The sequence below is a fragment of the Cannabis sativa genome, chromosome 8 (genome assembly GCF_029168945.1).
Source record: "Cannabis sativa cultivar Pink pepper isolate KNU-18-1 chromosome 8, ASM2916894v1, whole genome shotgun sequence".
NCBI lineage: Eukaryota > Viridiplantae > Streptophyta > Magnoliopsida > Rosales > Cannabaceae > Cannabis > Cannabis sativa.
The window spans coordinates 27,834,203-27,861,699 of record NC_083608.1 but is presented as its reverse complement, the minus strand read 5'-3'; the positions used below and the strand labels follow the sequence as shown (position 1 = coordinate 27,861,699).

Sequence of the window (27,497 nt, the reverse complement as noted above, 5' to 3'; positions counted from 1 at the left end):
TAAACCTTACACATATATAGTATATATTATTATAGTCCTTTTTTTTTTAAAAAAAAAAGAAATAAATAAGAAATATATTCAATTGAACATTACTATATATATTATAATAGTAAAGCAGAGTATTTTATACGTGTGAATTGTACATGCACGCACTCGCATGCAATAACATAGATAATATATAAATACAAATATACATATGTATCTATATATGTATATATGTGATCAAATTAAGAAAAAAACATCAAAAGGATAATTGATAATACTCTGGTGTGTTTAGCTATGAACGCAAAAAGGTGGAGACGTGGGTACGTAATAGTACTGTACACTAAGCTTTAAAAATTTGAAACTACTGTTGAAGCAGCACCTGAAGAAAAAACACCCTATATAATTAATGCCTTATCAACTGGTCCTTATTGTAAGGTTGATGGGATAAAAACACAAAAGAAAACAAACATTATTATCAGCTTGGTTTGTAGCCTAGTTATACATAGAAAAGAACCGCAACATCAGTGGCCTCACAAAAAGCTAAGAACAGTAGTCCTCACTGTAGTACCAGTACACACTACTACTGGTTTGGTTTTTCATAGGGAGTTAAATAGTAGATCAAATATATATCATCATCATCACCATAAATGTTTTCAGTGGATAACCTTTTTTTTTATTATTATTATTAATTACTCTTATTATTATTTTGCTTCTTATAGTAGTTATTTGCATAATGAGGGGCAGCACTAGTACCACCACCACCACCACCTTTTGTTCCCCTGTTTTCTCTTTCTATATAATATATATTTATAGATCTATATATGTGCCTCACCAATTTAAATTTCTTGGTGGTCCCTTTTATCTTTTTCCTATATACAAAATTAGTTACTGTTATGGTGCTAGAAATTGTGTTTCGCACAAGCCAAAAATTTATATTAAGTGTACTATGAATCTTGTACCAGGACTCATGATGACAGTTTTTTCTTCTTGCATTTTATTCTAATGATTATAATATAAAATATTCAGAGAGTTATCCGAAAATATGTTTCAGGTTATAAGTCTCACTATTTTTCTTTTTTTTATATGATTCTTTAATTAATGAATTCAATATTGTTTATGGATAATAATAATGATCAAGTTGGTGGATGGATCTGGAATGACAAAAAAAAAAGAATAAATAAATAAAGATATATGTATATATATGCACATAGAATAGAATGATTTAGTTTTGGTTAACTTAATCTTTTCATTCATTGGTTATATTTCCTGCAAAATAATCTCATTTTTTATTATGATGCTGTAACAAATACATATGCGGCGAGAAGATCTAAGACTAAATTATAACCATTAAATTAATATAATGATATATATTATTAATAGTACTGTAGCGTTGGCCGGAACGATAAATTTATAATTATTAATTAAGGAGATTTAGTTCTGCAAAATTCAAACTAACGTCGTAAATATATGACATGAAACGAAACTAATAAGATATAAAGTTATTTAATTAATAGGGATTTATATGATCGTGTAAAAAAAAGTTATTCCGGTATGACGACCCGAGAGCTAGCTAGGCCCAACTCCGAACTCGATCAGATCTCATATATTATACAACACAAAATTAAAAACTGACCATGATCATAAAAACCACCATACATATATATATATATTATATATAATATTCCATATATATAAAAGAAGAAGACTAAAAAGCATTTAATAATATTAACCCTTCTTAAGTTCTTGTTATTATTATTATTATATATTATTATCTCAATGAAGCAAATCAACCGAAGTAGCAATATTAGTGGAGGAGATCTCAGCTCTAAGATGAGCCGCGTTGCAGGGAAGTTTAATCTCATTATTGTTGTGATGGTGACGATGATTGTGATTACGGTTAAGATCATTATTATTATTATTACGATCCACCATACCCTCATGATCAAGATTATGGTGATCATCGTCATGATCACCACCGTTATCGTCGTCGTCGTCTTGATCATGAATAGAAGTAGTTCTCAAAACGGCGTCGTTGTAATTGTTAGGACTTCCGATCTGGAGAGCAGTCAACATTTGACGAAGGTCAGAGGCTTCTTCTTTGAGACGAGAGTTCTCCTGTAAGACTCGGTCGTGGGACTCGGACATGTTGTTGAGCTTATCGATTAGGTTATGGTTCTCGGTGCGGAGACGAACCACCTGGGACCACAGCTCGTCCAGGTGCTTCTGCTTCCTCATCCTGGACCGCCTAGCCGACTCCCGGTTCGATATCATCCGCCGCTGCCTCCGCTCGTCGATGACGATCCTCAGCTGTTCGCTGTTGTTATTATGGTAGTTCATCTCCTCTGCTTCGTCGGAGGTGGTGGAGTTGTTGCTGAGAGTAGTGGCGGACGACGTCGTTTGAGGAGGAGGGTAGTTTGGTAAATTGGCGTTCAAGAATTGTGAGTTGAGATGGAAAATTGGGTCCATGACGTTGTTAGAGGTACAATTAGGAGAGATGATGTTGACGTTGTTGAAGTTTGGTTGTATTGGGAGGCTGATAGGGTTTTGGTGATGATGATCATCAGGTGAGACTGGGAGATAGTAGAGCCCTGTGAACTCTCCTGGAAGCATAGTTAATATAATTTTTTAATATATATATATATATATATGAGTTTTGTGTATATTTTTGTGTTGGAGTGATTATATATATGTATATGTGAAAGTGGAGCGTGAAGAGTGGAGTGTAGGGAGAAGGGGTTTTTATAGGAAGAGGAGGAAGTTGAGATTGAGAAGAATGGATTAATTGAGGAGAGAGTGAGTGTGGGGCCAATTAATATAAAAGGAACCAAGTGTATAAAACAGTAGTATTCATAAGGAGAGAAGAGAATATTATTAATGAGGGCTTATATTGCTTACATGAGCAGAATGTATATCATAACAATTATTGGAAGGACACCCACGAATATGCGTCTCAAAAAGGATGTCGGGCAAAATTTATATGTATATATCATGTCACATTATATATTATATATTGTCTATATGTTGCTAAAAAGAAATATATAGCATCCACGTTCGAGTGGACTCGGATAATTTCTTTACAATTAATTAATAGTTAAGTATTCTAAAATATTTTTCATATGAGACTAATTAAAACACTAATATCAGGAGTGTCATGACTATTTTCCTAGTGTCGTTCAAGATGGTCACTATTTTTGTTGTCGTTTCCATTTTTTTTTTTTAAAGAATGTGATATATAATTAATAGATACATGTATAAAATAAGGTGAGGGTGTCTAGCACTATTATTAGGTGACCTTATAATTAATTAATAATTTTATATAATGATAAAATAAGTGAGATTTGATAATGAGTTGTACTATATTATAAAATAAATATATCTTTTTTTAATGATTTAATGTTTTTTCTATTTGGAGAAATTAAAAAAGTAATTCCATAGATGCTATATATAATTAGTTATTAGGAACATGCAATGAATGTTTGCTTAGAGTTGTATTAGAGTTGTTATAATTTAATTATTAATTTAAATATTTAATAATAATAATAATTAAATCTAATACAACTTCTTATAATATAACTAATAAATTTGTTATAGAGTATGATTAATTAATTTAATTAACATCTAATTCAAATTTAAATTAAGATTTATACAAAAAAATTATTTAAGTTATATTTTAATAAATAAATTATATTTAGACATTTAAAACTATTTTTGTTCTTAAAAAAAATGTATAATTGATTGATTTAACAGTCTTAGTCTTAATCGTTAACTTTAATAAAAAATGTTAAACTAATAATTTCCGTTAGATAAACACATTTAATATAACAAAGAAGAATGATTAATTAGTTAAATTAACGTCTTAGCTAAATTTACATTAAGATTTATTTAAAAAAAATTATTATTTAAGTTATATTTTAATAAATAAATTAAATTTAGATATTTAAAATTATTTTTTTTTCAAAAAAAATAATTAATTGATTGATTTAATGTTGTTAGTTTTAACTGTTAACTTTAACGGAAAAATAATAATAATAAAATAATTGTGAAACCAATAATTTTCGTTAAATAGTCACATTTAGTATAAGAAAGAAATATGATTAATTAATTAAAATAATATTTTATTTAAATTTAAATTAAGATTTATATAAAAAATAATTTTCTAAGTTATATTTTAATAAATAATTTAAATTTAGATATTTAAAATTATTTTTTTTTCTAAAAAAAGGAAAAAATTAATTAATTAATTTAATAGTATTAATTTTAACAATTAATTTCAACTAAAAAATGGTTAAACTAACAATTTTTATTAAATAATTATATTTAGGCTAATTAGTACTTTTTCTCCCCGAATTTTTACATATACCAAATTATGTCCTCTGAACTTTTTTGGCCGTTAAAAATTCCCTTGAACTATTGAGATTGTTAAATTTAAGGACTTTTGTTTAATTTCATTCAATTTTACTGTTTCAGTGATTGTTTATGTACTAAACCATGCTCCTCAGACTTTGATATCTACCAAATCATTCCCCTCAAACTGATGTGTACTAAATCATGCTCCTAAACTTTTATCCATGTTAAATTTTTTTTACTAAAATTAGATAAAAATCCTTAAATCTAACAATCTTAATAGTTTAGGGAGAATTTTTAACGGCTACAAAAGTTCAGGGAACATGATTTAGTATATGTTAAAATTTGGGAGAAAAATTACGAATTAAGCTTATATTTAATATAGAATAGATATTGATCAATTTGGGTTAACTTTATTGTGAAAAGAGTGAGATCATGTTATTCCACCGCGTGCAATCTTTCCTTATAAAATGGCAAAATTTTGACATAGAGTAGGTATCCATATTGTCTTGATAGTCACGATGAGAAGATATTTCTAGCTAATGGCTCATTTGATTATGTGGTTATAAATGTTATAAGTTGGGTGACTATTCAATGGTTACATTTTTATTGTAGCCATATGGTTATATTTTTCTTTAACCTGTAATAGCAGGTTACTAATAGGTAAACTTTCCTTTTTTAGATTTAATTAATTATAATTAACTATTTTCTTAAAATAATTAATTAAATAGACATTCCTTTTTTAGAATTATTTAATTATAATTAACTATTTTCTTAAAATAATTAATTAAATATTTAAAAAGACCTATTTTAGCAATTAATATTTATATTTAAATCCTTACTTGACTTATTTTAATAATTAAACCATTTAATTATAATATTTACAATAAAATTTACTTTTTTTCTTATAAAAATTAAACTTCTTTTGACACAAATTAAAATTCTCTTCTTATAATAAATTTTTAAATAATTAATTATTTTTAAATGATATTTAATTATTTTGTTACAATTATATGAACTAAGTATGAGGCCTCAAGCTAATCAATCGATAACAAGTGCAGCCATTTTTTTTCTAAAAAATCCTTCAACTTATTTCATTTTTTACTTTTTAAATATTTAAATAAAAAAATTAAATAATTAAGTGTAATAATTTAAAATTAAGATTACAAGTATAATAAAATTTAAATTATGAAATTATATGTGTATAATTTTAAATTATAAAAAGTTTTGCTATAAAATTTTAAATAATTTAAGTATAAAAAAATAAATTGCTAAAAGATCCTTATATAGTAATAAATTGCAAAAAATTAATTAATAATTATAATTAATTTAATTTTAAAATATAATTAATCTTAATTAAAGTTTTATAAGGAAATAAATGATTAGGTTACTTTCAGGTTACAAGTTATTTATTATTTATTTTTATTTAATTTCCAAAATAATCACAACCATTTAATAGTAATCCAATGGCTTAAAAAAATGTAACCATGATGGTTACAATAAAAATGTAACCATTGAAACCTCTTCCGTTATAAGTTATTCTTCTAATATATATTACCTAATTTTGTGAATCTTCGAGCTTGAATATTCCCATTGCTGCGTTATTTATTAAAGCAAATTGATAATTATTCGGCGGGTAATTATTATTTCGGTCCTTGTATTTTATAAAAATTATTAATTATATTATTTATTTTGTTAAATGATAAAATTGACTTTATATTTTCTAAAATGTTAAAAATAGGATCCTGAGCTCAATTTTTAATAATTTTATTTTTTAATATAAATAACTTTAACACAATTTCTAATACGAACAAATATAGAAAATATACAATTTTAACAAAAAATTAATTAAAGATCCTATTTGTACAATTTTAAAAAATACAAAGTCTATTTTATCATTTAACAAAATAAAAAATCTAATTAATAACTTTTACAAAACATAAATCCAAAATATTATTTACCCTTATATAGCATTTGTCTAATCAAAGAATTTACAAAAAGTATTCCATCTTTAAAATATATATATCTACTCTATGGCTCGTTTGGTATATAAAGATTCCAACATAATATAATTACCGAAAATATTATAAAGAAGAGTATGCTTATGCATTGTTTAGTTGAATTACTGGTTAATTAAATTATGTTGTTTTGTTGAGTACAAATAATTTATATATTATATTACAAATATATATTAAAATAAAACAATAATTATCTATTATATCAGCATTAGCTAAATATATGCGAGTATTATTCTTTTTAATAATTTATTTATGTATAGTATAGCCATATACATTTACACATTATTATTTTTGTCTAATTTTTTTTAACAAAATTGTAAATCTTTATTTATATATACTCGTCTAAGAAACTCATAAAAAATGATGATCGGTAATAACAGACCAAAGAGAAATATATGGTCTTTTGGTGTTTTTTTTTTATATATAGTCTTAATATTTATTTTATTTAAATTGAATATTTAATTTTTTATTTAATTAAAATGTTAATTTACGTTAATATAATTGAATAGAATATTTGAGTTCCATCTTTTTTAAGAAAATATCATTACACCTTTCTAATGTAGTTAATTACGGAATGTACCCACATTGAAGGGAGGCTGCCCCTAAAAAAATATTAGAAAAAAGTGTATATATATATTTAATTTTTTTTTTTTTGAAAGAAAATATGTTATTTATTCAAATCAAATCAGCTGTTACAGGAGTACTAATAAATCTAGGACAAGCATCTGTCCACAAATGACCCCCACTAAAACTAATAACAGACTTAGCTAGTGCGTGGGCCACACCATTCGCATCACGCGAAATGGCACAGCAAGAACCACCACCAACAGCAGCTAAAAGAGAAATAATCTCCTCAACAATTGGTTTAAACATAAGAATATGATCAGGACAATTAATCCAAGAACACACAACAGAGGAATCCGTCTCCACACGCGTCAAAGAAAACCCCAACCGAACCGCCCGCATCAGACCCTTACGTAAAGCCAGGAGTTCCGCCACCGCCACTTGAAAATCCCCGAGTGTACCCCCCGCCCAAACCGCCCACACAACCTCATCACCTCCCCGAATCACCCCCCCAAACCTCGCAAAGCCTCGCCCCGGCGTGACCGCCGCATCTACAGAGAGCACAAATTCGCCCTCCCCGGGCGGGTACCACCGACCTCTCCTCACACCACCACCCCCACCCCCACCCCCCCTCGGCCACCCACCCCCACCACCACCGGCCCCCAACCCATCGGCAGCAGCCACCGGGTCAGCCAACACTCGACCGCCCGCACTCACCCCCACCCCATGAAACTCCTCCAAGGCTTCCAAAGCTAAAACATCAATCACCTCTAAGGGAGATTGTTTCTTTCCAAAAAAAACATAATTCCTATCATACTAGGGTTCCCCAATCCCAGGCGTTCCAACAAAGAAGACTCATTGCTCTTGGCGAGCCTGCTCCGCAGGCCTCGCCAATAAAATATTCTCATACTCAGGAACCATGTCAGATTGCTCATCCAAACGTCCCTTTTTCACACTTGCAGAATTAACACCCATTTCCATCTTCCGTTTCCCACCTCCACCAACCTTAGGAGGCACCTTAAATTTGGCATTTGCAACAATGACATGAGACAACTTAGGGCTAATGGGAAAAGCAGCCGCCTTAGACACCCCAGTAAGGCCACGGCCCTTTGCAGAATTGAGACGCTTCCAAGTCTTCGATTTTTGTGCTTGAATAATCGGCTCAAAAGTTTGTTGGAGTGCTTGGCGGAACGAGAGCTCATCTTGATCCGAATGAACAAGAACACCCTTCCCCTTACGATCTTCAGTGACCCTTACCTTTTGGTTGTCACTCAACTCTCCCGCACCATGCATGTCCACCTCACCATTAGTTGAACCAACATTCACTTCTGAAGAAGACACCTTACCTGACCGCCCCTTCCCAATATCACTATCGGGCACCACACTACCCACCGCCGGTATACACACCTGAGGCGCAGAAGAAGGCAAGGGCACCTCTTCGGACACCATAAGATCAACATTCTGTCTACCCATCTCAAACCCGATCACCTCTGATTGAACCCCATCAGTCACGGGAGCATTTTCATCCAAATTGGCTTTGATAGCCAGTTCTTCATCACGTTCTCAAGCTTCTAAAATAGAGGTAGGGGCCAACTCCTCTGGCGTAGGGCCAGAGTAACGAACTCGGTTTCTCTCAACAGCCGAAACAATCTTTGAAGCTTCCCCCATAGTCATAATCGGCCTGTTAGAGGGAGAAGTCTCTCGCTTTTTCTGGTACCAAAAACGATCACACGGCGGAGAACTCGGAGCACACATCCACGAACCGTACCTCCCACGGTCAGTGTTAGGATTAACCCCAGCAAAATCCCTCAAAGGACAATCCAATGCCTTATGCCTGATGATTCCGCAATCAAAACAAAAGTCAGGTAAATGTTCATATTGAAAAAGAAGTGAAACCTCATTACCTTGATCATCAATCGCCACACGTAATCCACGCTTAAGAGGCTCTGTAATGTTAATGCGCACCCTCACTTTCATGGTACCATTAACAATCTTGATGTCTTCTAGCTTTGCAATCCTCTCCCCCCATTCTCTTGCAAAAAGTTCAGTCATACAAGCTAATGGGACGTTATTAATCGAAATCCAAAATGATGTAAAATCAAAGTTCATCTTTGAAATTTCACCCAGCCCTATTGGTTTCACAAAGCAAATCAATTGCTTGTCAATTTTCCAAGGACCACCACCATATACCCTCTGCCGATCCTCCCTACAACCAAAGAAAAACCGAAATACATTCTTAGAGCTCAATTCTTCCACCTGAAATCGGTGGTGGATCTTCCAAACCCCATTCATAGCCTTCTTGATTCCTTCCTTGTTGGCCGGCCTAGGACCGATTACCTTCCCCACCAAACATAACTCCATCTTTTTCTTACCTTCCTCAATACCATCCTTGTTCAAGGAAAGAACACGGCCATCACCCTCATCAAGAACCAAGACCTCAGAGAGTCTATTCACCAACTCCAAATCCATGGAGAATCGCAGACAACCCGCCTTGTGCACAACGAGAATCGCAGAAAACCCCAGAAAGACCTGCAAATAAAACCCAGAAAAAACTGCAACTATAATCGTACCGTAACCCAGTAAATCGCAGCAAATCGCAATACAACCCCAGAGAACCGCAATACCACCCAGATAATCACAGAAAACTGAAACAGAAACAAGAATAATGTCGCCGGAGATCGTCGACTGGACCCTTCCCATGAAAGGACTGAGCTTCCCAGTTAGTTTCGTAGCTCCGAAACTAGTGAAAGACTAAATTAGAATATAATAAGAATTTAATTTTGAAAGAGAAAAGGAAAATACCTGCTTGATATTTTTAAACAAAGCTATTTGAATTTATTAATATTTTGATGATTGTATATATATTTGAGTTAGTTAAAAATATACTGGTAATAAAATATGATATTAGTTTTTGGTATAATCATTACAAAAAAAATTATTTTTAGTCACAACAAAATTTATGGTTAAAGATTAAATAGTTGTGACTAATTATAAATCAATATTCTTATGTTGTGACTAAAAACTCTGTGACTAAAAGTATTAGTGCCAAAAATTATAAATTATTGTGACTAAATGTATTTTTAGTCACAATACTTGTTGTGACTAAAACTAAACTAGTGACAACTTGTGTTAAAATACTATATTTTAGTCACAAGTAACTTTTTGTTGTGACTAAAAGTCATATTTAGTCACAAAAAAATTATGTTGTGATTAAAAAGTTATCACTAAGGGCTCGTTTAGAACGTCGTATTAGGTCGTATTGTATTGTATTGTATTATATTGAAATATTGTATTTTATGCAATAGTTTTATATAAAATTATATGTGATATTAACTTTTATGGACACCTAAACATATAATATTTTAGAAAGTTTAACATAGTATTATATAAAAATATGACATATAATCCAATTCAATATAATACAATACAATACAATACGACCTAATACGACGTTCCAAACGAGTCCTAAAAGTAATTTTTTTGTAGTGATCAATGGTTAATTAAGTTAAATTACATATAATGAGTAAATGTTCAAATCCCACCAATACTTTTTTTTTAAGTTTGTTTTTCTCATTTCTCATCATTTACAAAAAAAAAAAGAAAAAAAAAGAAAAAAAAAGAGATATTACGTCTCTCCCACCTTAAATTTTGGATCCACCACAAATTATGATATATTTAAAAAATTTGAAGTCTCACAACAAACAATATATCCCACATTTAAGAAGATCATTTCCTTATAAATATTTACCTATTCCAAACAACCGGAATATACATTACTTTTTCAAAAAATATACTTTATATGTTATTTTTTTTTTAAATATATATATTTTTTATATTGGATAATATTACTTTAAGTCAATTTAAAACCAATTGTTTTTTTTTTGGGAATTCAGCAAGTATATTCATTCACTATACCAATTTACAACCAAAGAGTATCTTCCAATAGAAGACCTCAAAATATCAATGCTTTTTACAATGTATGAAACCATGTTGTATCAATTCTACTAACTTTTTTTGGCCATACAACAAATATTCTACCTTTTGTAGTTTCCTTGACTCTATTTACAACATTCTCTACATCATCACATTTATCATTCCATACCTTGTTATTTCTATTTTTCCATACATGGTATATCAAACTTGCCAATGCCGCCGCCATTACTTTCTTCCTGAATTTACTCACCTTGGACCGTGAAATCCATCTTGCCAAATTGGTTGCTGAAACGGTTGTAGTGTGCCAAAGCATCCAATTCTTGATTTCCTCCAAACAAGCCTTTGAAAAATGACGCTCAAAGAATAAGTGTGCATTTGATTCCTCTTGACCGTGGCAAAGAAGACAAGAAGAATCATCAATGATCCCATACTTGTGCAATCTATCTCTTGTTCTCAATCTTTGTTGGATAGCAATCCACATTATAAAGCTATGCTTTGGAGTATTGAAACGCCCCCAAACCTCATTACTCCAATTAACTCTACTATTTGAAGGACAAAGCAATTGATAGCCTAAAGAGATTTGATATTTACTTTGTGTGAATTGGTGCACATCTATCAAACTTTGAATCTGATTTTTGGCAGCCACTACTTGTTTTCAATACCAGCTCCCTTGTGGTGAAGCTTCATAGCTCCACCAATCCTCCTGTTTGAGATAGACACTATGAACCCATTTCACCCATAAGTTCTCCTCTTTGTTTGCAATAGCCCAAACATATTTAAACATTGGAGCTTGGTTCCAAATAGCTATCTTTTTAATCCCCAATCCACCATCTACTTTTGACCAACACACACAATCCCAATGTTAAAAGACAGTAACTCCATTCAAAATTAGAATGAATAAGATTCTTCTTTTTTGAATTATGAACATTAATTAAAGCTAGAGTTTTGCTTCATAATTTCATTTTGTGTTAAAAATAATCTAATTAATTGTTATAAGAACATCTTTTAGGAGACGACATATATGTTAAATATTGTGTATGTGTCGTTTAAGAAAATTGCATTTCTTACAGCATTTTATGATTTTACTGTAGTCACTGCATAGTTTTTTTTTATTTTTTTATTTTTTAATTTAGTTAATATTTATATATATATATATTTATATTATTGTATTTGTTAAATCAATAATTATTTTTTAGAAAATTTTACAATGCACATTTTTAAGAATAATGTACGAATCTACTCCTATTTGTTTTGATACCTGATAGATTTTTTTTATATAGTAGTGTATATTATAGTTATTTAAGACATTTTGTAAAATTTTGAAAAATTTAATATGCCAAAAATAATGTATTTCTTTTAATTTAATGTAATTTCTTTGGTCATGAGTGTAATGTTTGTTCTCTAGTAATGTAGTATTTATGTTATTGCAATATGATGTTTAATCTATCAAATTTCACTAATTTTACAGTATTATTATCTTTAATCTAATTAGTAAGTTTATTTAAATTATTAGTTAAATATAATGTAGTAATTTTTGTTAATTAATATAATATTATTTTTCTTATTTTATCAAAAAAATAACATAATAATAAGGAATATTTTTTTAGTATAATTTTTGGTATTGTAATTTGAGTGAAAATACTTTTTGACGCTAAATTTAGTGATAGTGTAACACTAAATTTAGTGTTTCCTTGGAGATGCTCTAAATAAAGCATATTAGTATAATTATTTGAACATTTGTAAATTTTATTTAGTTGCACGTACGTGATAATATTTAGAGATTACTCTTAAATGACACTAGGTGAACACAAAATGTTATACATTATGCTAAAAAATTAGTATACACTATAATTAATTAGGTCGACAATGTTTAGTTATGTAAATATTTATATTAGTATGTTATGTTCAAATTTTATTTTATGGAGTTGGCAAAAATAAATTATTATTATTATTATTATTATTATTATTATTATTATTATTAGGGGAATTATCCTATTCTATTTTTTTTATTTTTTTTTTTAAATTTATGATTTGAGTTTCTAAAGTGGTTGCAGCGCTAGTTGCAATAGGGGTTTCTGTACGATTTTTTATTGCAATTTAGGTTGCAGCGCTAGTTGCAATAGGGGTTTCTATGCAGAATTCCGTAAAAATACAAAAAAAAAAAAAAAAAAAAACTGTTTTGAAGTGTAAAAATAAAAAAGTCATTATTATTATTATTATTATTATTATTATTATTATTATTATTATTATTATTATTATTATTATTATTATTAAAGGTGTTAATTTTTGTTGTATTAGCTTATTATGTTAGTTTTTAAATTCTCATATTAAACTATATTATTTATTAATTATATATGAGAGAGATTTTATTATAACTATTAGTGGTATTAGTTGTTATAGAATTTTAGTTCCTGGTTAATAGAGTTATAAAGTTATTGAGTTATTCAAGTTATTAAATTGTTTAAGTAATCTGTGTCTAGGATCTAATGCCGGAACCAACTGCAATTTGACAAGATAAGTTTTCTCTTTTTTATATAGAACGGATATGTTTAATAATTTTCAATATGATTATTTATTTTGTAGTGAAAATACATTGTAAAATTTTCAATAATATTTATTTATTTATTATGATTATTATTTTATTTTTTCTTCACTAATTTATATTTTGTTTATTTGCAGTTAATTTTTTTTCTCTTTTCGAGGAAGTCAATTCTCATCAGCAAAGCTCTTCTCCTTCATGCTGGTTAGACGATCCCCTCTCGTCTAGAGTTCTTCGTTGTTGGTTTTTTTTTTTGTTATTGTTGTTTTTTTTTTTTTTTTTCCCATTAGAGATTGTTTCTGAAGGTATTGTGTTTTTTATCCATTCTTTTTCTGAGGAGGGTGTCTCTAAGTGGGGTTGTTGTTAGATCTTTTAGGTTCTTGTTATCTGTCTTTTCTGGTGTATGTCTTCAACATTTTATGCGAAATGGTAATATCGCAGCATGGTGAGTATGATATGCACTACAAATAGAAAATGAGATTTCTTGGTTAGAAGAAATTTTTCATTGTTTAATAACTAATGTATTGTTTGACTCTCTACAATAAAATTGGTTATTATATTAAAAAAAAAAATAGCGTGGCTCACTATTAGCAAAATTTAATCTTTCTTTCAATAATTACTATGAGTGGTGACCTGACTAATCTGATTATGTTAGTTTTTCTTTGCAGGTCCATCTCTATTGATTAATGATATTTCCCAAATTTTTCCTATATTCAGCACGCTCAAGAGATTTTAATGAAGTATTTTCTTAAAAATTTAAATATATATATTAAAAAAAAATATTTAGGCACAACACAAATTATTCATTGCATTTACGAGATCGAATGAAACTTCAAGATAGGAAACATGTATGTTATTCATATTCAACATGTTACAATCAAATAATCCCTAAAAATAAGCTATAAGAACACTAACCTTAATAAATAGGGAGCAGAAAACGATTTTCATTGTTTTTAATAAAGTGTAATAAATACTATTTTAGATCTTGTGTTTCGTAAAAGTGACTAATAGATCTTTCCTCTTGTTAGAAGACAATTCAAACCTTGTATTTTACAAAATGGTGCAAAATAGTCTATGCCCACAATTTTTATCAAAATAAAATTTAATGATGACCTGACCTAAAAGGTGTTATGATGAGATTGGTTATATTTTTTTATCCATATGTTCATGTTCATGTTAGAAATTGACTTTAAGTTAGTTATATATATTATAAAAAAATGGACAAAATTGAGTTGAGGGTTTGTACAACTTTTGAAAATACAAAGTCATATTTATCATTTAATAAAGTAAATAATTGGACTAATAACTTTTATAATATATACACAATGTTAGAGACCTTTAATTAATATTACAAACAAAAATAGTATAAGTAGATTTGGGGTGTGAGTGAAAAGTGGAAAATATTGATTAAACTATCTCTTTAATTAGAAAAAGAAAATTAAATCTGAATTTTAGACTTAATTATTATATAATTAAAGTACTATAAATTGTAAGTATATGTATTGTTTTGAAAAACTTAACTCAATAAATGGATCAGAGATGTTTTCATTATAAAAAAAAATGGAGATGTTTTTTATTCTTACATCAAACTCTAGAAAAGAAAAAAAAAAAGTTCAAAATATAATAGAATAAGAATGTTGTTTGTAGTAAAAAAAAAATTTCCCTGGCTTACATTACAGTATATATGAAATGAGGCAAAAAGTTATTTTGTGATTATAGTGAATATTAGTTAATTATGATGAATGAATTTATAATAATAATGAAAATGATGATAATAGAATAACAAACATGTTTGATGCACACATGACATAGCATGATATATTTATATATATGCATTATTATATCCGTTTATATCCATATATAGGAAAGATATATCATTTGGATATATAATCATTTCATTCATATATATTTGCCATCACTACTTTTTTATACATGTAATGCTTAGAGGAAAGAAATTTGAAAAGCTTCATGATGTGGGTGTTGCAATAATTAAGGTGAAGAATGTTTATCAGAAACATGAATATATAAATATATATATTGATATAATTCCCTTTGAAAAAAAAAAAGTTAGGCAATGGTTAAATTTGACGTCAAAATCTCAGGAGATGGATTTGTTTTTATTCATACTTTATTAATTATTTTATGAGGACTTCAAGCCAATTAAGCAGATTTGAAAAACTTTCATCTCAACTCTCTTTGACAGCCAATAACAAAATTGTGGCTGATGACGAAATGAAGCCCAGTTTAAAAGGTCAATTATTAAAATACAAGCTCGAGTATTAATGACCATGTTTTTTTAAATAACTAATAAATATTTGGTGACTCACATAGCACTACTACTTCATCAGTTTTGGATCGAGGACCCCACCAGAAACCATTTCATATACATATATATATTTTCTTTAATGTATATAATTAATATACAATATAAAATTAACATCAAAGTATACCAAAGAAAAAAAAAATAGCGATCTCTCTCACTGGCATTTTACTCTATTTAGAGAGGTTTTTAATAAATAGTGTTTGAATTTAGGCTAAGAGCGATTTATTCTAAGTTCTCTGTTCAATTAGTTTGGGTTGGGAACATGTTCCTTAGCCTTTTCATCCTGTTTCCCATTTTCTTGGTCAATTTAAGCTTTAGTTTTTGTCATGTACCCACTGCAAAATTTCCTTTTCTCCAAAGGTGATCAAATTATTTTTTTTTTCTTCTTTTCTTTTCTTTTCTTTCTGAATGAAATTTAAAGACCCTTTTCTTTAAAGTTTGTACCATCGCTATTTGTGATTTATATTACTGCCGTACGTGTCCTGTAATCAAATGTATTTATTTAATTTTTACTTGCCCACGTACTGCTGATCTTTGATCTAATAATAATACCTTTTTATCCAATTAAACTTTTTTAGTGATTGAGAACTTTGAGGGCATATTAAATCAAATAGAAAAAGTGTCATTGGAAGAGAACTAATTATATAAATAGCACTACATATGTAATGTGTCTATGTACGATCCATCCCTACCTAATTAACTCGTACTTCTTGCCTTGAATTAAATATATGTATAGATTTAACATGGCTGATTATGATTTATAAATAGTGCACATATATTTTTATATATTATATACCTCTAGTTCACTTCCACATAGTTCCACTATATATTATATATTTTACTAGTATTTAATTATTCAAGCAGCCTTCATATCTCGACACCTAATTTAATTTTTTTCTTCTTCTTTTGATTTTGATAATAATAAATAAATAAATAATCATCATACCACATATTATATACTGGGAAGTGGGAAGTGGCAGTCTCTAGCTAACTGAAGAGTACAAACTAATTATCTTTACATGTATATATATATATAGTATAGTACATGTAAAGTGGTAGCCAGTTATATAATATCTAATCTCTTGTTATGGTCCACTACTTGCAAATTGTTGAGAAAAGTTTAATAATAAAAGAAGATTAGATCAAAAAAGTCATGACAAATCTCAGAGGTATCAACTTATATATAGGAAATGCAAACGTTTTTATTCTATTTATATTACAGAGCTTAATATTCTATCCTTTCTCCCCTTTCGTTTTCTTCTCTCTATTTAACAATATAATATATTTATATAGTTTAGGTAATTCTCCACTAAACTTCCATTCCGCTTCTAAACTCTAAAGCATATACTGGATAAGACTGAGGCTAATTGAGAGAAAAAAAAACACTCTAGTACTTCCGAAGAAGAGTACAATATTTTATGGAAACGATATTCTTTTCTTTTTCTTTTTTGTAAATTTTATATGCAACAAACATCCATCTATACTATTATATGATAGTTAATGGTAATATTTGTGTAAAAAGATTTGTTAGGTTGTTTTTAGTATTAATTTATTTTTTCGCAAATTTTCTTATTCACAAAATCTCTAATATGTGAAAGTAGTGCTGTAAACACTGATTGGACTTTATTGACACGATATGAAATTGACATGAGCACAACGAAACATGAATAGATTAATCTGAAAAGCACATGCCATAAACTCAAAAATCATGGCACGGCATACTAAATTTTTTTATAATTTAATAATAATAATAATAATAATAATAATAATAATAATAATAATAAGTCATGAATTTATAAATTATAAATTATTTAAAATAATAATAAAAGTAAAATAATTTTATAATTAAAATTATTAAAATATGAAAAATTAAGATTATATATTAATTTATTTATAGGGTGTTATATAAAAAATTGAGTATTTAAGTAAATATTTAAATTCTTATAATTTTAATAATTATTCAAAAGTTATATAAATACAATTAGACTTTTAAAACATACATATAATTTAGTAATTGTAAAAAAAAAATATATGAAAAATAGTAAAGCACGAATTTAAGCCCGAATCTGAAAACGGATACAACCGGCATAATCCGAGCACGGTATGAAAATACTAGGCCTACAGACCGTGCTGGGCCTACCGTTTAAAAATATTGGCACGACATGGCATGGCCTATATTTTTCTGTGGTACGACACAACATGACCTGTCTTTTAAAAAGCTTACCGATCGGGCCAGCACGACACGCATGAACTTACAACACTACGTGCACTACAAAAAATCTTACTTTTAGTCACAACAAAACTTGTGACTAAAAGTGAAAAAATTGTGACTAACAATAAATTATTATTCTTATGTTGTGACTAAAAGGTCCGTGACTAAAAGTTCTAGTCACAAAAATTACAATTTGTTGTGACTAAATGTATTTTTAGTCACAATACTTGTTGTGACTAAAACTAAATTAGTAACAACTTGTAACTAAATACTATGTTTTAGTCACAAGTAATATTTTGTTGTGACTAAAAGTCACATTTAGTCACAAAAAAATTATGTTGTGACTAAAAAGTTGTCATAAAAGTAACAGTTACTTGTAGTGGTGGAAGTTCCTACCTACATGCTTACTTTCTTATAGGATTTGAATTCTTTAGTATTGACGATTGTATTTGTGTTATCATAAAGTTACATTAGCAATTAAATTATTTCAGTAATGATACCATAGTCTTTATAGAAATTTTTAGAGTTTTGAATAATACTTTAGCCCAAAGATCAGTCTTCAATCTCATTTCTTGTAGTGATCTTTCCTTCATTTACTTCTTCATTTACTTATATGACATTTTTTTATTAATAAAATAAACTACAAGAACTTGTATATTGTTTACGAGTTAATTAATAAGGAGTTAATTTATTTGTTTATATATATAAATATATTAGAAAAATGTTACGTGCAAAAGACACGTATACTTAGTTTATATTGAGTACAATATAATTAATTTGAAATTATAGAAATTTAATGTAACACCCTACTAGTTTAGGCATGCTACAGTGCTTTTTAAAATTACTGTGCAACCTAATTTGCTAAGCAAAGGGTTTATCAAAAGTGATAAAATTTAAACTTTGATAAATAAACATATACTATATTATATTTATAAAATCTGGGATCCCGTATCTACATTTTTCAACTTTACATTATCAAAAAATATTGCACAACGACTAGAAAATTGTGAGCCCTAGTTGTCCCAAAGATCCAACACTCCAGGTCGAACTGTCTCGATGTATACAATCTTCATCCAGCTTAAAACTCACTGACGTTCAACATTAATAGCTTTTCCTTTACCTGCACATAACATAGCATCTTTGAGTCGACAAACTCAGTAAGAAAAGCATAAATCATAAATATATAACCGACCTACGACTAAGTGCCCATACACCTATCAATAAGTCATAAACCATGCAAACATGTATAATTGAGTCTTGAACATTCTTGACCATAGTATAATTGATCATAATACCACATGCACTCAGTACTCTAGTCGTACTAGTGTTGGCAGCATCAATTCAATCCATACTACAAGTACAATTAGCCATAATACCACATGCACTAAGTACTCTAGTGTGCTAGTGTTGGTAGCACTAGTTCATGCTTTCAAAAGTATAACCAACCATAATACCACATGCACTCAGTAATCTGGTGTACTAGTGTTGGTAGCATTGGTTCATACTTTTGGAATCGCCAAACATGTTAGGCTATTTTTAGCCTAAGTTTTGGGTCACATTTTATAGTTATTTTTCTTCTTTATTATTGTTTTTGGAATAGAATTACGCTTGTTTTCTTTGGTTTCAGGTTTCTACACTTGGAATGTAGAAATTGGACAAATTTCGGAAAACAGTGATCTATAAAATAGAGAAAATTTTGAAAGAGAATAAAGCTGAAGGTTTAAGCCTAAATTTGACTATGTTCTGGTCATATTTTGGAAGAAGTCAAAACATAAAAGTTTTAGATCTCTTTCTTATCTTTCCAACGCATCTTGAATCAGCTCATTTGGAGTTTGTATGAGAAAGTTATGCCCATTTTACTAAAATATGTCGAAGCTGAAAATTCCATCTCGCCGCGGCGAGAATTCCATGGCCGCGGCTAGAAAGTCTGGGCAGAAACATGGTTTTTTGATGCACTTTTGGCCGCGGCGAGACCACTTTTGGCCGCGGCGAGCGTCCGTACGGTCAGGGGTATTTTTGTCCGACGAACCCTAAAAATTAGATATAAATAGAAAACTGCGATTGGAAGTCAAGGAGAGCGATTAGAAACCCTAAAATACAGCTGAGAGCGGCAGGAAGAGCACAGAGATTGAAGTGAAGATCCAGAATTCATCCACCAACAGTTCTTTTCTTTATTCCTCTTTAATTAATTTATGTTGAATATTGCTATAGGAATGATTATGGATTTATTTCTGAACTAAATTTCCCATTTAGGGAGGATGATGATTGTTGTTTAATGTTTTGCCTAGTTAATGTTTAATTACCATTCCTCAATTCTTGTGTGTGAAATTATCTTAGTTTGTTCTTAATTTCATGTTTAAGATTGATCACCTTGTGCATGCTCTATGATCTCAATTCAAAATCTGAAAAGTGAGAATTGAGAATGCTTAAATTAAGATAATCGATGTTCTATGTGAAACGAAAGTATTTGCATGACTTATGTGACGAGTAGATTATTACTTAATGCTGATTTCATGTTAGTTTAATTAAGGAATTAATTAGATAACATGTGATTTAGAATCTAGAAGATCTGAAAGGAGCTAGGTTATTTCATAATCTGTCATTCACCTCAAGAATAGGATAGTAATTGAGCATTAACGATTTGGGTAAACAACAACAGGATTCTCCTCCCTATTATCTCATCTTGCTCAACTTTCAATTGTGTTATTAAGTTTTCTGAATTTCTTTCATATTTTACTGTTTTAAATCATAATTGCTTTCGATTTGTCGAATAGAATCATAAGTATAATTTAGTGGTACTTAATCCAATTCCCTGTGGGATCGACCTCACCTGTGTGAGATTTTACTACTTGATTGCGTATACTTGCGTAGCGTTTATAAATATAGCAACAAGTTTTTGGCGCCGTTGCCGGGGAATTGTATAAAGATTGATATTACATAAAATTATACTAACTTCTACTTTGGTTAATTTTTTTTTTTTTTTTGCTTATTTCTAATCTGTTTCTTTTAGATTAAATTTTGTAATATTATTAAAAATTAAATTTTGTTCTAATTTAGTTTTTCTTTTTGATTTTAGTATTAATTTTGTTGTTTTAAATGTTTATTCTTTTTAGTACTAATTTAGTTTTATTTTTCTTTTAATTTTACTAATGTGTTACTTATGAGTTTGACCTGCAAGATAAATCCAGATGCTATATCTTGAGGATTTTGCCCAACAACACAATGAACCATTCCATTCTGCTTGGAGGAGATTTAAAGAGCTTGGAGAGAGATGTTATCCCACTTTCTCAAGTGGATGTTTTACATGGCTCTTTTATAACGGACTTAATGATGAAACAAGAAACTGGGTTGATTATGGAGCAGAGGTCACTGGAGCGCCTCTATTAATGAGAGGTTATGACGTAATAAATCTGTTGAATGATATGGCAGATTTTGATTACGACTGGCATTGGGATCCATCACTTCAGGGTTGGAGTCACCAATACCCACCTTATTGCCCAAATTCATCCCAACAAACTGAAAAAGAGGAGCAACTACTATCACTTCTACAATCACTTCCAGGAGAGATTAACCGCTTAACTGACATGGTGAGATCCTTATGTGATAATTCAATGACTCATGATTCAGAATGTAATAACTCCAATGATGAAAGTTATGAGAGTTGTTGGTACAATGAAGAAGGGTCATTATTTGAATACAAGGAAGATAATGAGCCTACAATTGAAGATCAAGATCCTTGTAAAGAGGAACTCATTGAATATGAAATCACAAGCAAGGGTATGGATAGCCAAGTGGAGAGTGAGCAACAAGAAGAAGGGTTGTTAGATGAAAGTGTAGAAACTGTGACATTGGAGGATGAAGAAGAACATGGCATCATTGATTCAACTTCATCAATGATATTGACTAATAAACCACCAATGAATTCATATATTTCATCAACACCATATTATATCCTCTACAAGCTACGAAAGGCATCTCCCCAAGCTCATCATCCAAAGTCTTATGTTGTTGGTACTGACTTTGATTCAAACTCATCACTTGCCAAGCTTGAAGGCAAGTACAACAATAATTTTCAAGTTGTCTTGCATGACGCTTATTACGGGCGTCAACCGCTTATTGATGTGGCACTCAGGTAAGTTTCTCTCAACACAGTTTTATTTTCACACATTGGGGACAATGTGCATCTTTAGTTTGGGGGGAGAGACTTAATTTTTTTCTTTCAGTTTATTTCAGTTTTTTTTTCGTTTAGTTAGTTTTTTTTAGTGTCGTGTGTTGATATCTGAGCTGGAATATTGATTGAACTACTGTTATTCACTTGTGCAATGGATTAAAATCTTAATTGTGTGCTTGACTCATAACTTTTTGAATTAAATTGGATGTTGTGTTAGAAGTTTGTTCATTTAGATGTAAAACATTTATTTTTGACGCATATCATTTTTTTTTCTATTTGGATTGTGGAATGATTTGGCTTGACATGGAATAGAATTTGTTTGACATACTCTCTTGAAGCGAAATTCTTGTTGATTTTTGTTTGGAAAGTGATTTAGGCAAATTTTCTTTGGATCGATTGAGTCTTTCAAGCCTACCTGAAAAGTTTTATCTTAGTTTACCCAAAGTTGAGCCTTAGCCTATTTTAAAAAAAATTTCACCACTTAACTAAGCTGAATTCGTTATCTTTAACTATTTTCCTTCTCAACATGCCTTATTATGCCATAAGCTGTTAAGCAAGTTTGGGGGGGAATGAATTGTTGTAAGTGGGGAATAATCTTTGAGAGTAAGAGATTGGAAAAAAATAGTTGTTATGTGATGTGCCTCTGTTGTAAAAAAAAAAAAAAATAAAGAAGAAAAGAAAAAAACAAAAGAAAAAAACAAAAGAAAAATAAATGTGAAAATTTCTTCTTGAGAATCAAATGTGACAATGAGGTAGGCACATAGGAAAAAATATGCAATCTCTTACTATCTTCTTTGGGATGAAAGAATGGATAAGTGTGGGTACTTGTTTGGTATAATTGTGCTTATGGTATAATGTATAATGTAGCCTAAATGACTTCTCATCTACCCGTTTTACCTAAGCCATGCTATTATTACCGAAAAAAAGACCTTTTGATTCCGAGCAAGAATTGTCAACATTAGTGGAGAAAGGTATGTCATTCAAGCTTATCGAACATGGGTTAGCGGAATGTCAGAGAGTGTAGAATGATTGTGATATGATTGTCAAAAGAGGTGTTTTGTCTCCATATGAATTACTTACTTCTGAATTGTGCATCCAAGTTAGTTCTTAGAGTTATCGAGTTGAAATTCTGGTTATTGATTGCTTGAAGTTGTGCAGGTGGTAGTGGTAGTTCAATCATTGGAAGGTTTAGTTATCTATTACATTGTTTTTTTTTTAGTTTAGTTGAGTTTTAGCTTTACTCGGGGGCGAGTAAAGATTCAGTTTGGGGGAATTTGTTAGGCTATTTTTAGCCTAAGTTTTGGGTCACATTTTATAGTTATTTTTCTTCTTTATTATTGTTTTTGGAATAGAATTACGCTTGTTTTCTTTGGTTTCAGGTTTCTACACTTGGAATGTAGAAATTGGACAAATTTCGGAAAACAGTGATCTATAAAATAGAGAAAATTTTGAAAGAGAATAAAGCTGAAAGTTTAAGCCTAAATTTGACTATGTTCTGGTCATATTTTGGAAGAAGTCAAAACATAAAAGTTTTAGATCTCTTTCTTATCTTTCCAACGCATCTTGAATCAGCTCATTTGGAGTTTGTATGAGAAAGTTATGCCCATTTTACTAAAATATGTCGAAGCTGAAAATTCCATCTCGCCGCGGCGAGAATTCCATGGCCGCGGCTAGAAAGTCTGGGCAGAAACATGGTTTTTTGATGCACTTTTGGCCGCGGCGAGACCACTTTTGGCCGCGGCGAGCGTCCGTACGGTCAGGGGTATTTTTGTCCGACGAACCCTAAAAATTAGATATAAATAGAAAACTGCGATTGGAAGTCAAGGAGAGCGATTAGAAACCCTAAAATACAGCTGAGAGCGGCAGGAAGAGCACAGAGATTGAAGTGAAGATCCAGAATTCATCCACCAACAGTTCTTTTCTTTATTCCTCTTTAATTAATTTATGTTGAATATTGCTATAGGAATGATTATGGATTTATTTCTGAACTAAATTTCCCATTTAGGGAGGATGATGATTGTTGTTTAATGTTTTGCCTAGTTAATGTTTAATTACCATTCCTCAATTCTTGTGTCTGAAATTATCTTAGTTTGTTCTTAATTTCATGTTTAAGATTGATCACCTTGTGCATGCTCTATGATCTCAATTCAAAATCTGAAAAGTGAGAATTGAGAATGCTTAAATTAAGATAATCGATGTTCTATGTGAAACGAAAGTATTTGCATGACTTATGTGACGAGTAGATTATTACTTAATGCTGATTTCATGTTAGTTTAATTAAGGAATTAATTAGATAACATGTGATTTAGAATCTAGAAGATCTGAAAGGAGCTAGGTTATTTCATAATCTGTCATTCACCTCAAGAATAGGATAGTAATTGAGCATTAACGATTTGGGTAAACAACAACAGGATTCTCCTCCCTATTATCTCATCTTGCTCAACTTTCAATTGTGTTATTAAGTTTTCTGAATTTCTTTCATATTTTACTGTTTTAAATCATAATTGCTTTCGATTTGCCGAATAGAATCATAAGTATAATTTAGTGGTACTTAATCCAATTCCCTGTGGGATCGACCTCACCTGTGTGAGATTTTACTACTTGATTGCGTATACTTGCGTAGCGTTTATAAATATAGCAACAAAACACATACATTCACGATATCAAGATACAATCATATATACACCAACTATCATTCTAACGAATATGTCATACATTTGGCAAAACACATACATTCACGATATCAAGTTTTTGGCGCCGTTGCCGGGGAATTGTATAAAGATTGATATTACATAAAATTATACTAACTTCTACTTTGGTTATTTTTTTTTTTTTCGCTTATTTCTAATCTGTTTCTTTTAGATTAAATTTTGTAATATTATTAAAAATTAAATTTTGTTCTAATTTAGTTTTTCTTTTTGATTTTAGTATTAATTTTGTTGTTTTAAATGTTTATTCTTTTTAGTACTAATTTAGTTTTATTTTTCTTTTAATTTTACTAATGTGTTACTTATGAGTTTGACCTGCAAGATAAATCCAGATGCTATATCTTGAGGATTTTGCCCAACAACACAATGAACCATTCTATTCTGCTTGGAGGAGATTTAAAGAGCTTGGAGAGAGATGTTATCCCACTTTCTCAAGTGGATGTTTTACATGGCTCTTTTATAACGGACTTAATGATGAAACAAGAAACTGGGTTGATTATGGAGCAGAGGTCACTGGAGCGCCTCTATTAATGAGAGGTTATGACGTAATAAATCTGTTGAATGATATGGCAGATTTTGATTACGACTGGCATTGGGATCCATCACTTCAGGGTTGGAGTCACCAATACCCACCTTATTGCCCAAATTCATCCCAACAAACTGAAAAAGAGGAGCAACTACTATCACTTCTACAATCACTTCCAGGAGAGATTAACCGCTTAACTGACATGGTGAGATCCTTATGTGATAATTCAATGACTCATGATTCAGAATGTAATAACTCCAATGATGAAAGTTATGAGAGTTGTTGGTACAATGAAGAAGGGTCATTATTTGAATACAAGGAAGATAATGAGCCTACAATTGAAGATCAAGATCCTTGTAAAGAGGAACTCATTGAATATGAAATCACAAGCAAGGGTATGGATAGCCAAGTGGAGAGTGAGCAACAAGAAGAAGGGTTGTTAGATGAAAGTGTAGAAACTGTGACATTGGAGGATGAAGAAGAACATGGCATCATTGATTCAACTTCATCAATGATATTGACTAATAAACCACCAATGAATTCATATATTTCATCAACACCATATTATATCCTCTACAAGCTACGAAAGGCATCTCCCCAAGCTCATCATCCAAAGTCTTATGTTGTTGGTACTGACTTTGATTCAAACTCATCACTTGCCAAGCTTGAAGGCAAGTACAACAATAATTTTCAAGTTGTCTTGCATGACGCTTATTACGGGCGTCAACCGCTTATTGATGTGGCACTCAGGTAAGTTTCTCTCAACACAGTTTTATTTTCACACATTGGGGACAATGTGCATCTTTAGTTTGGGGGGAGAGACTTAATTTTTTTCTTTCAGTTTATTTCAGTTTTTTTTTTTTCGTTTAGTTAGTTTTTTTTAGTGTCGTGTGTTGATATCTGAGCTGGAATATTGATTGAACTACTGTTATTCACTTGTGCAATGGATTAAAATCTTAATTGTGTGCTTGACTCATAACTTTTTGAATTAAATTGGATGTTGTGTTAGAAGTTTGTTCATTTAGATGTAAAACATTTATTTTTGACGCATATCATTTTTTTTTCTATTTGGATTGTGGAATGATTTGGCTTGACATGGAATAGAATTTGTTTGACATACTCTCTTGAAGCGAAATTCTTGTTGATTTTTGTTTGGAAAGTGATTTAGGCAAATTTTCTTTGGATCGATTGAGTCTTTCAAGCCTACCTGAAAAGTTTTATCTTAGTTTACCCAAAGTTGAGCCTTAGCCTATTTTAAAAAAAATTTCACCACTTAACTAAGCTGAATTCGTTATCTTTAACTATTTTCCTTCTCAACATGCCTTATTATGCCATAAGCTGTTAAGCAAGTTTGGGGGGGAATGAATTGTTGTAAGTGGGGAATAATCTTTGAGAGTAAGAGATTGGAAAAAAATAGTTGTTATGTGATGTGCCTCTGTTGTAAAAAAAAAAAAAAGAAAGAAGAAAAGAAAAAAAAAGAAAAAAACAAAAGAAAAATAAATGTGAAAATTTCTTCTTGAGAATCAAATGTGACAATGAGGTAGGCACATAGGAAAAAATATGCAATCTCTTACTATCTTCTTTGGGATGAAAGAATGGATAAGTGTGGGTACTTGTTTGGTATAATTGTGCTTATGGTATAATGTATAATGTAGCCTAAATGACTTCTCATCTACCCGTTTTACCTAAGCCATGCTATTATTACCGAAAAAAAGACCTTTTGATTCCGAGCAAGAATTGTCAACATTAGTGGAGAAAGGTATGTCATTCAAGCTTATCGAACATGGGTTAGCGGAATGTCAGAGAGTGTAGAATGATTGTGATATGATTGTCAAAAGAGGTGTTTTGTCTCCATATGAATTACTTACTTCTGAATTGTGCATCCAAGTTAGTTCTTAGAGTTATCGAGTTGAAATTCTGGTTATTGATTGCTTGAAGTTGTGCAGGTGGTAGTGGTAGTTCAATCATTGGAAGGTTTAGTTATCTATTACATTGTTTTTTTTTTAGTTTAGTTGAGTTTTAGCTTTACTCGGGGGCGAGTAAAGATTCAGTTTGGGGGAATTTGTTAGGCTATTTTTAGCCTAAGTTTTGGGTCACATTTTATAGTTATTTTTCTTCTTTATTATTGTTTTTGGAATAGAATTACGCTTGTTTTCTTTGGTTTCAGGTTTCTA

General features: G+C 30.1%; 1 protein-coding gene across 1 annotated transcript; it reads right to left on the bottom strand.

The window, feature by feature from the left end:
- Nucleotides 1-1,713: 1,713 nt before the first annotated feature.
- On the bottom strand, nucleotides 1,714-2,789 carry LOC115698674 (uncharacterized). Its single transcript, XM_030625811.2, has one exon. It carries the CDS (start codon nucleotides 2,593-2,595, stop codon nucleotides 1,759-1,761), a length of 837 nt encoding a protein of 278 aa, XP_030481671.2. The 5' UTR covers nucleotides 2,596-2,789; the 3' UTR covers nucleotides 1,714-1,758.
- Between the last annotated feature and the right edge of the window lie 24,708 nt (nucleotides 2,790-27,497).

What these genes read in the sequence shown, in the direction of transcription:
- LOC115698674 (XM_030625811.2), bottom strand. Translation starts at nt 2,595, where the DNA reads ATGCTTCCAGGAGAGTTCACAGGGCTCTACTATCTCCCAGTCTCACCT.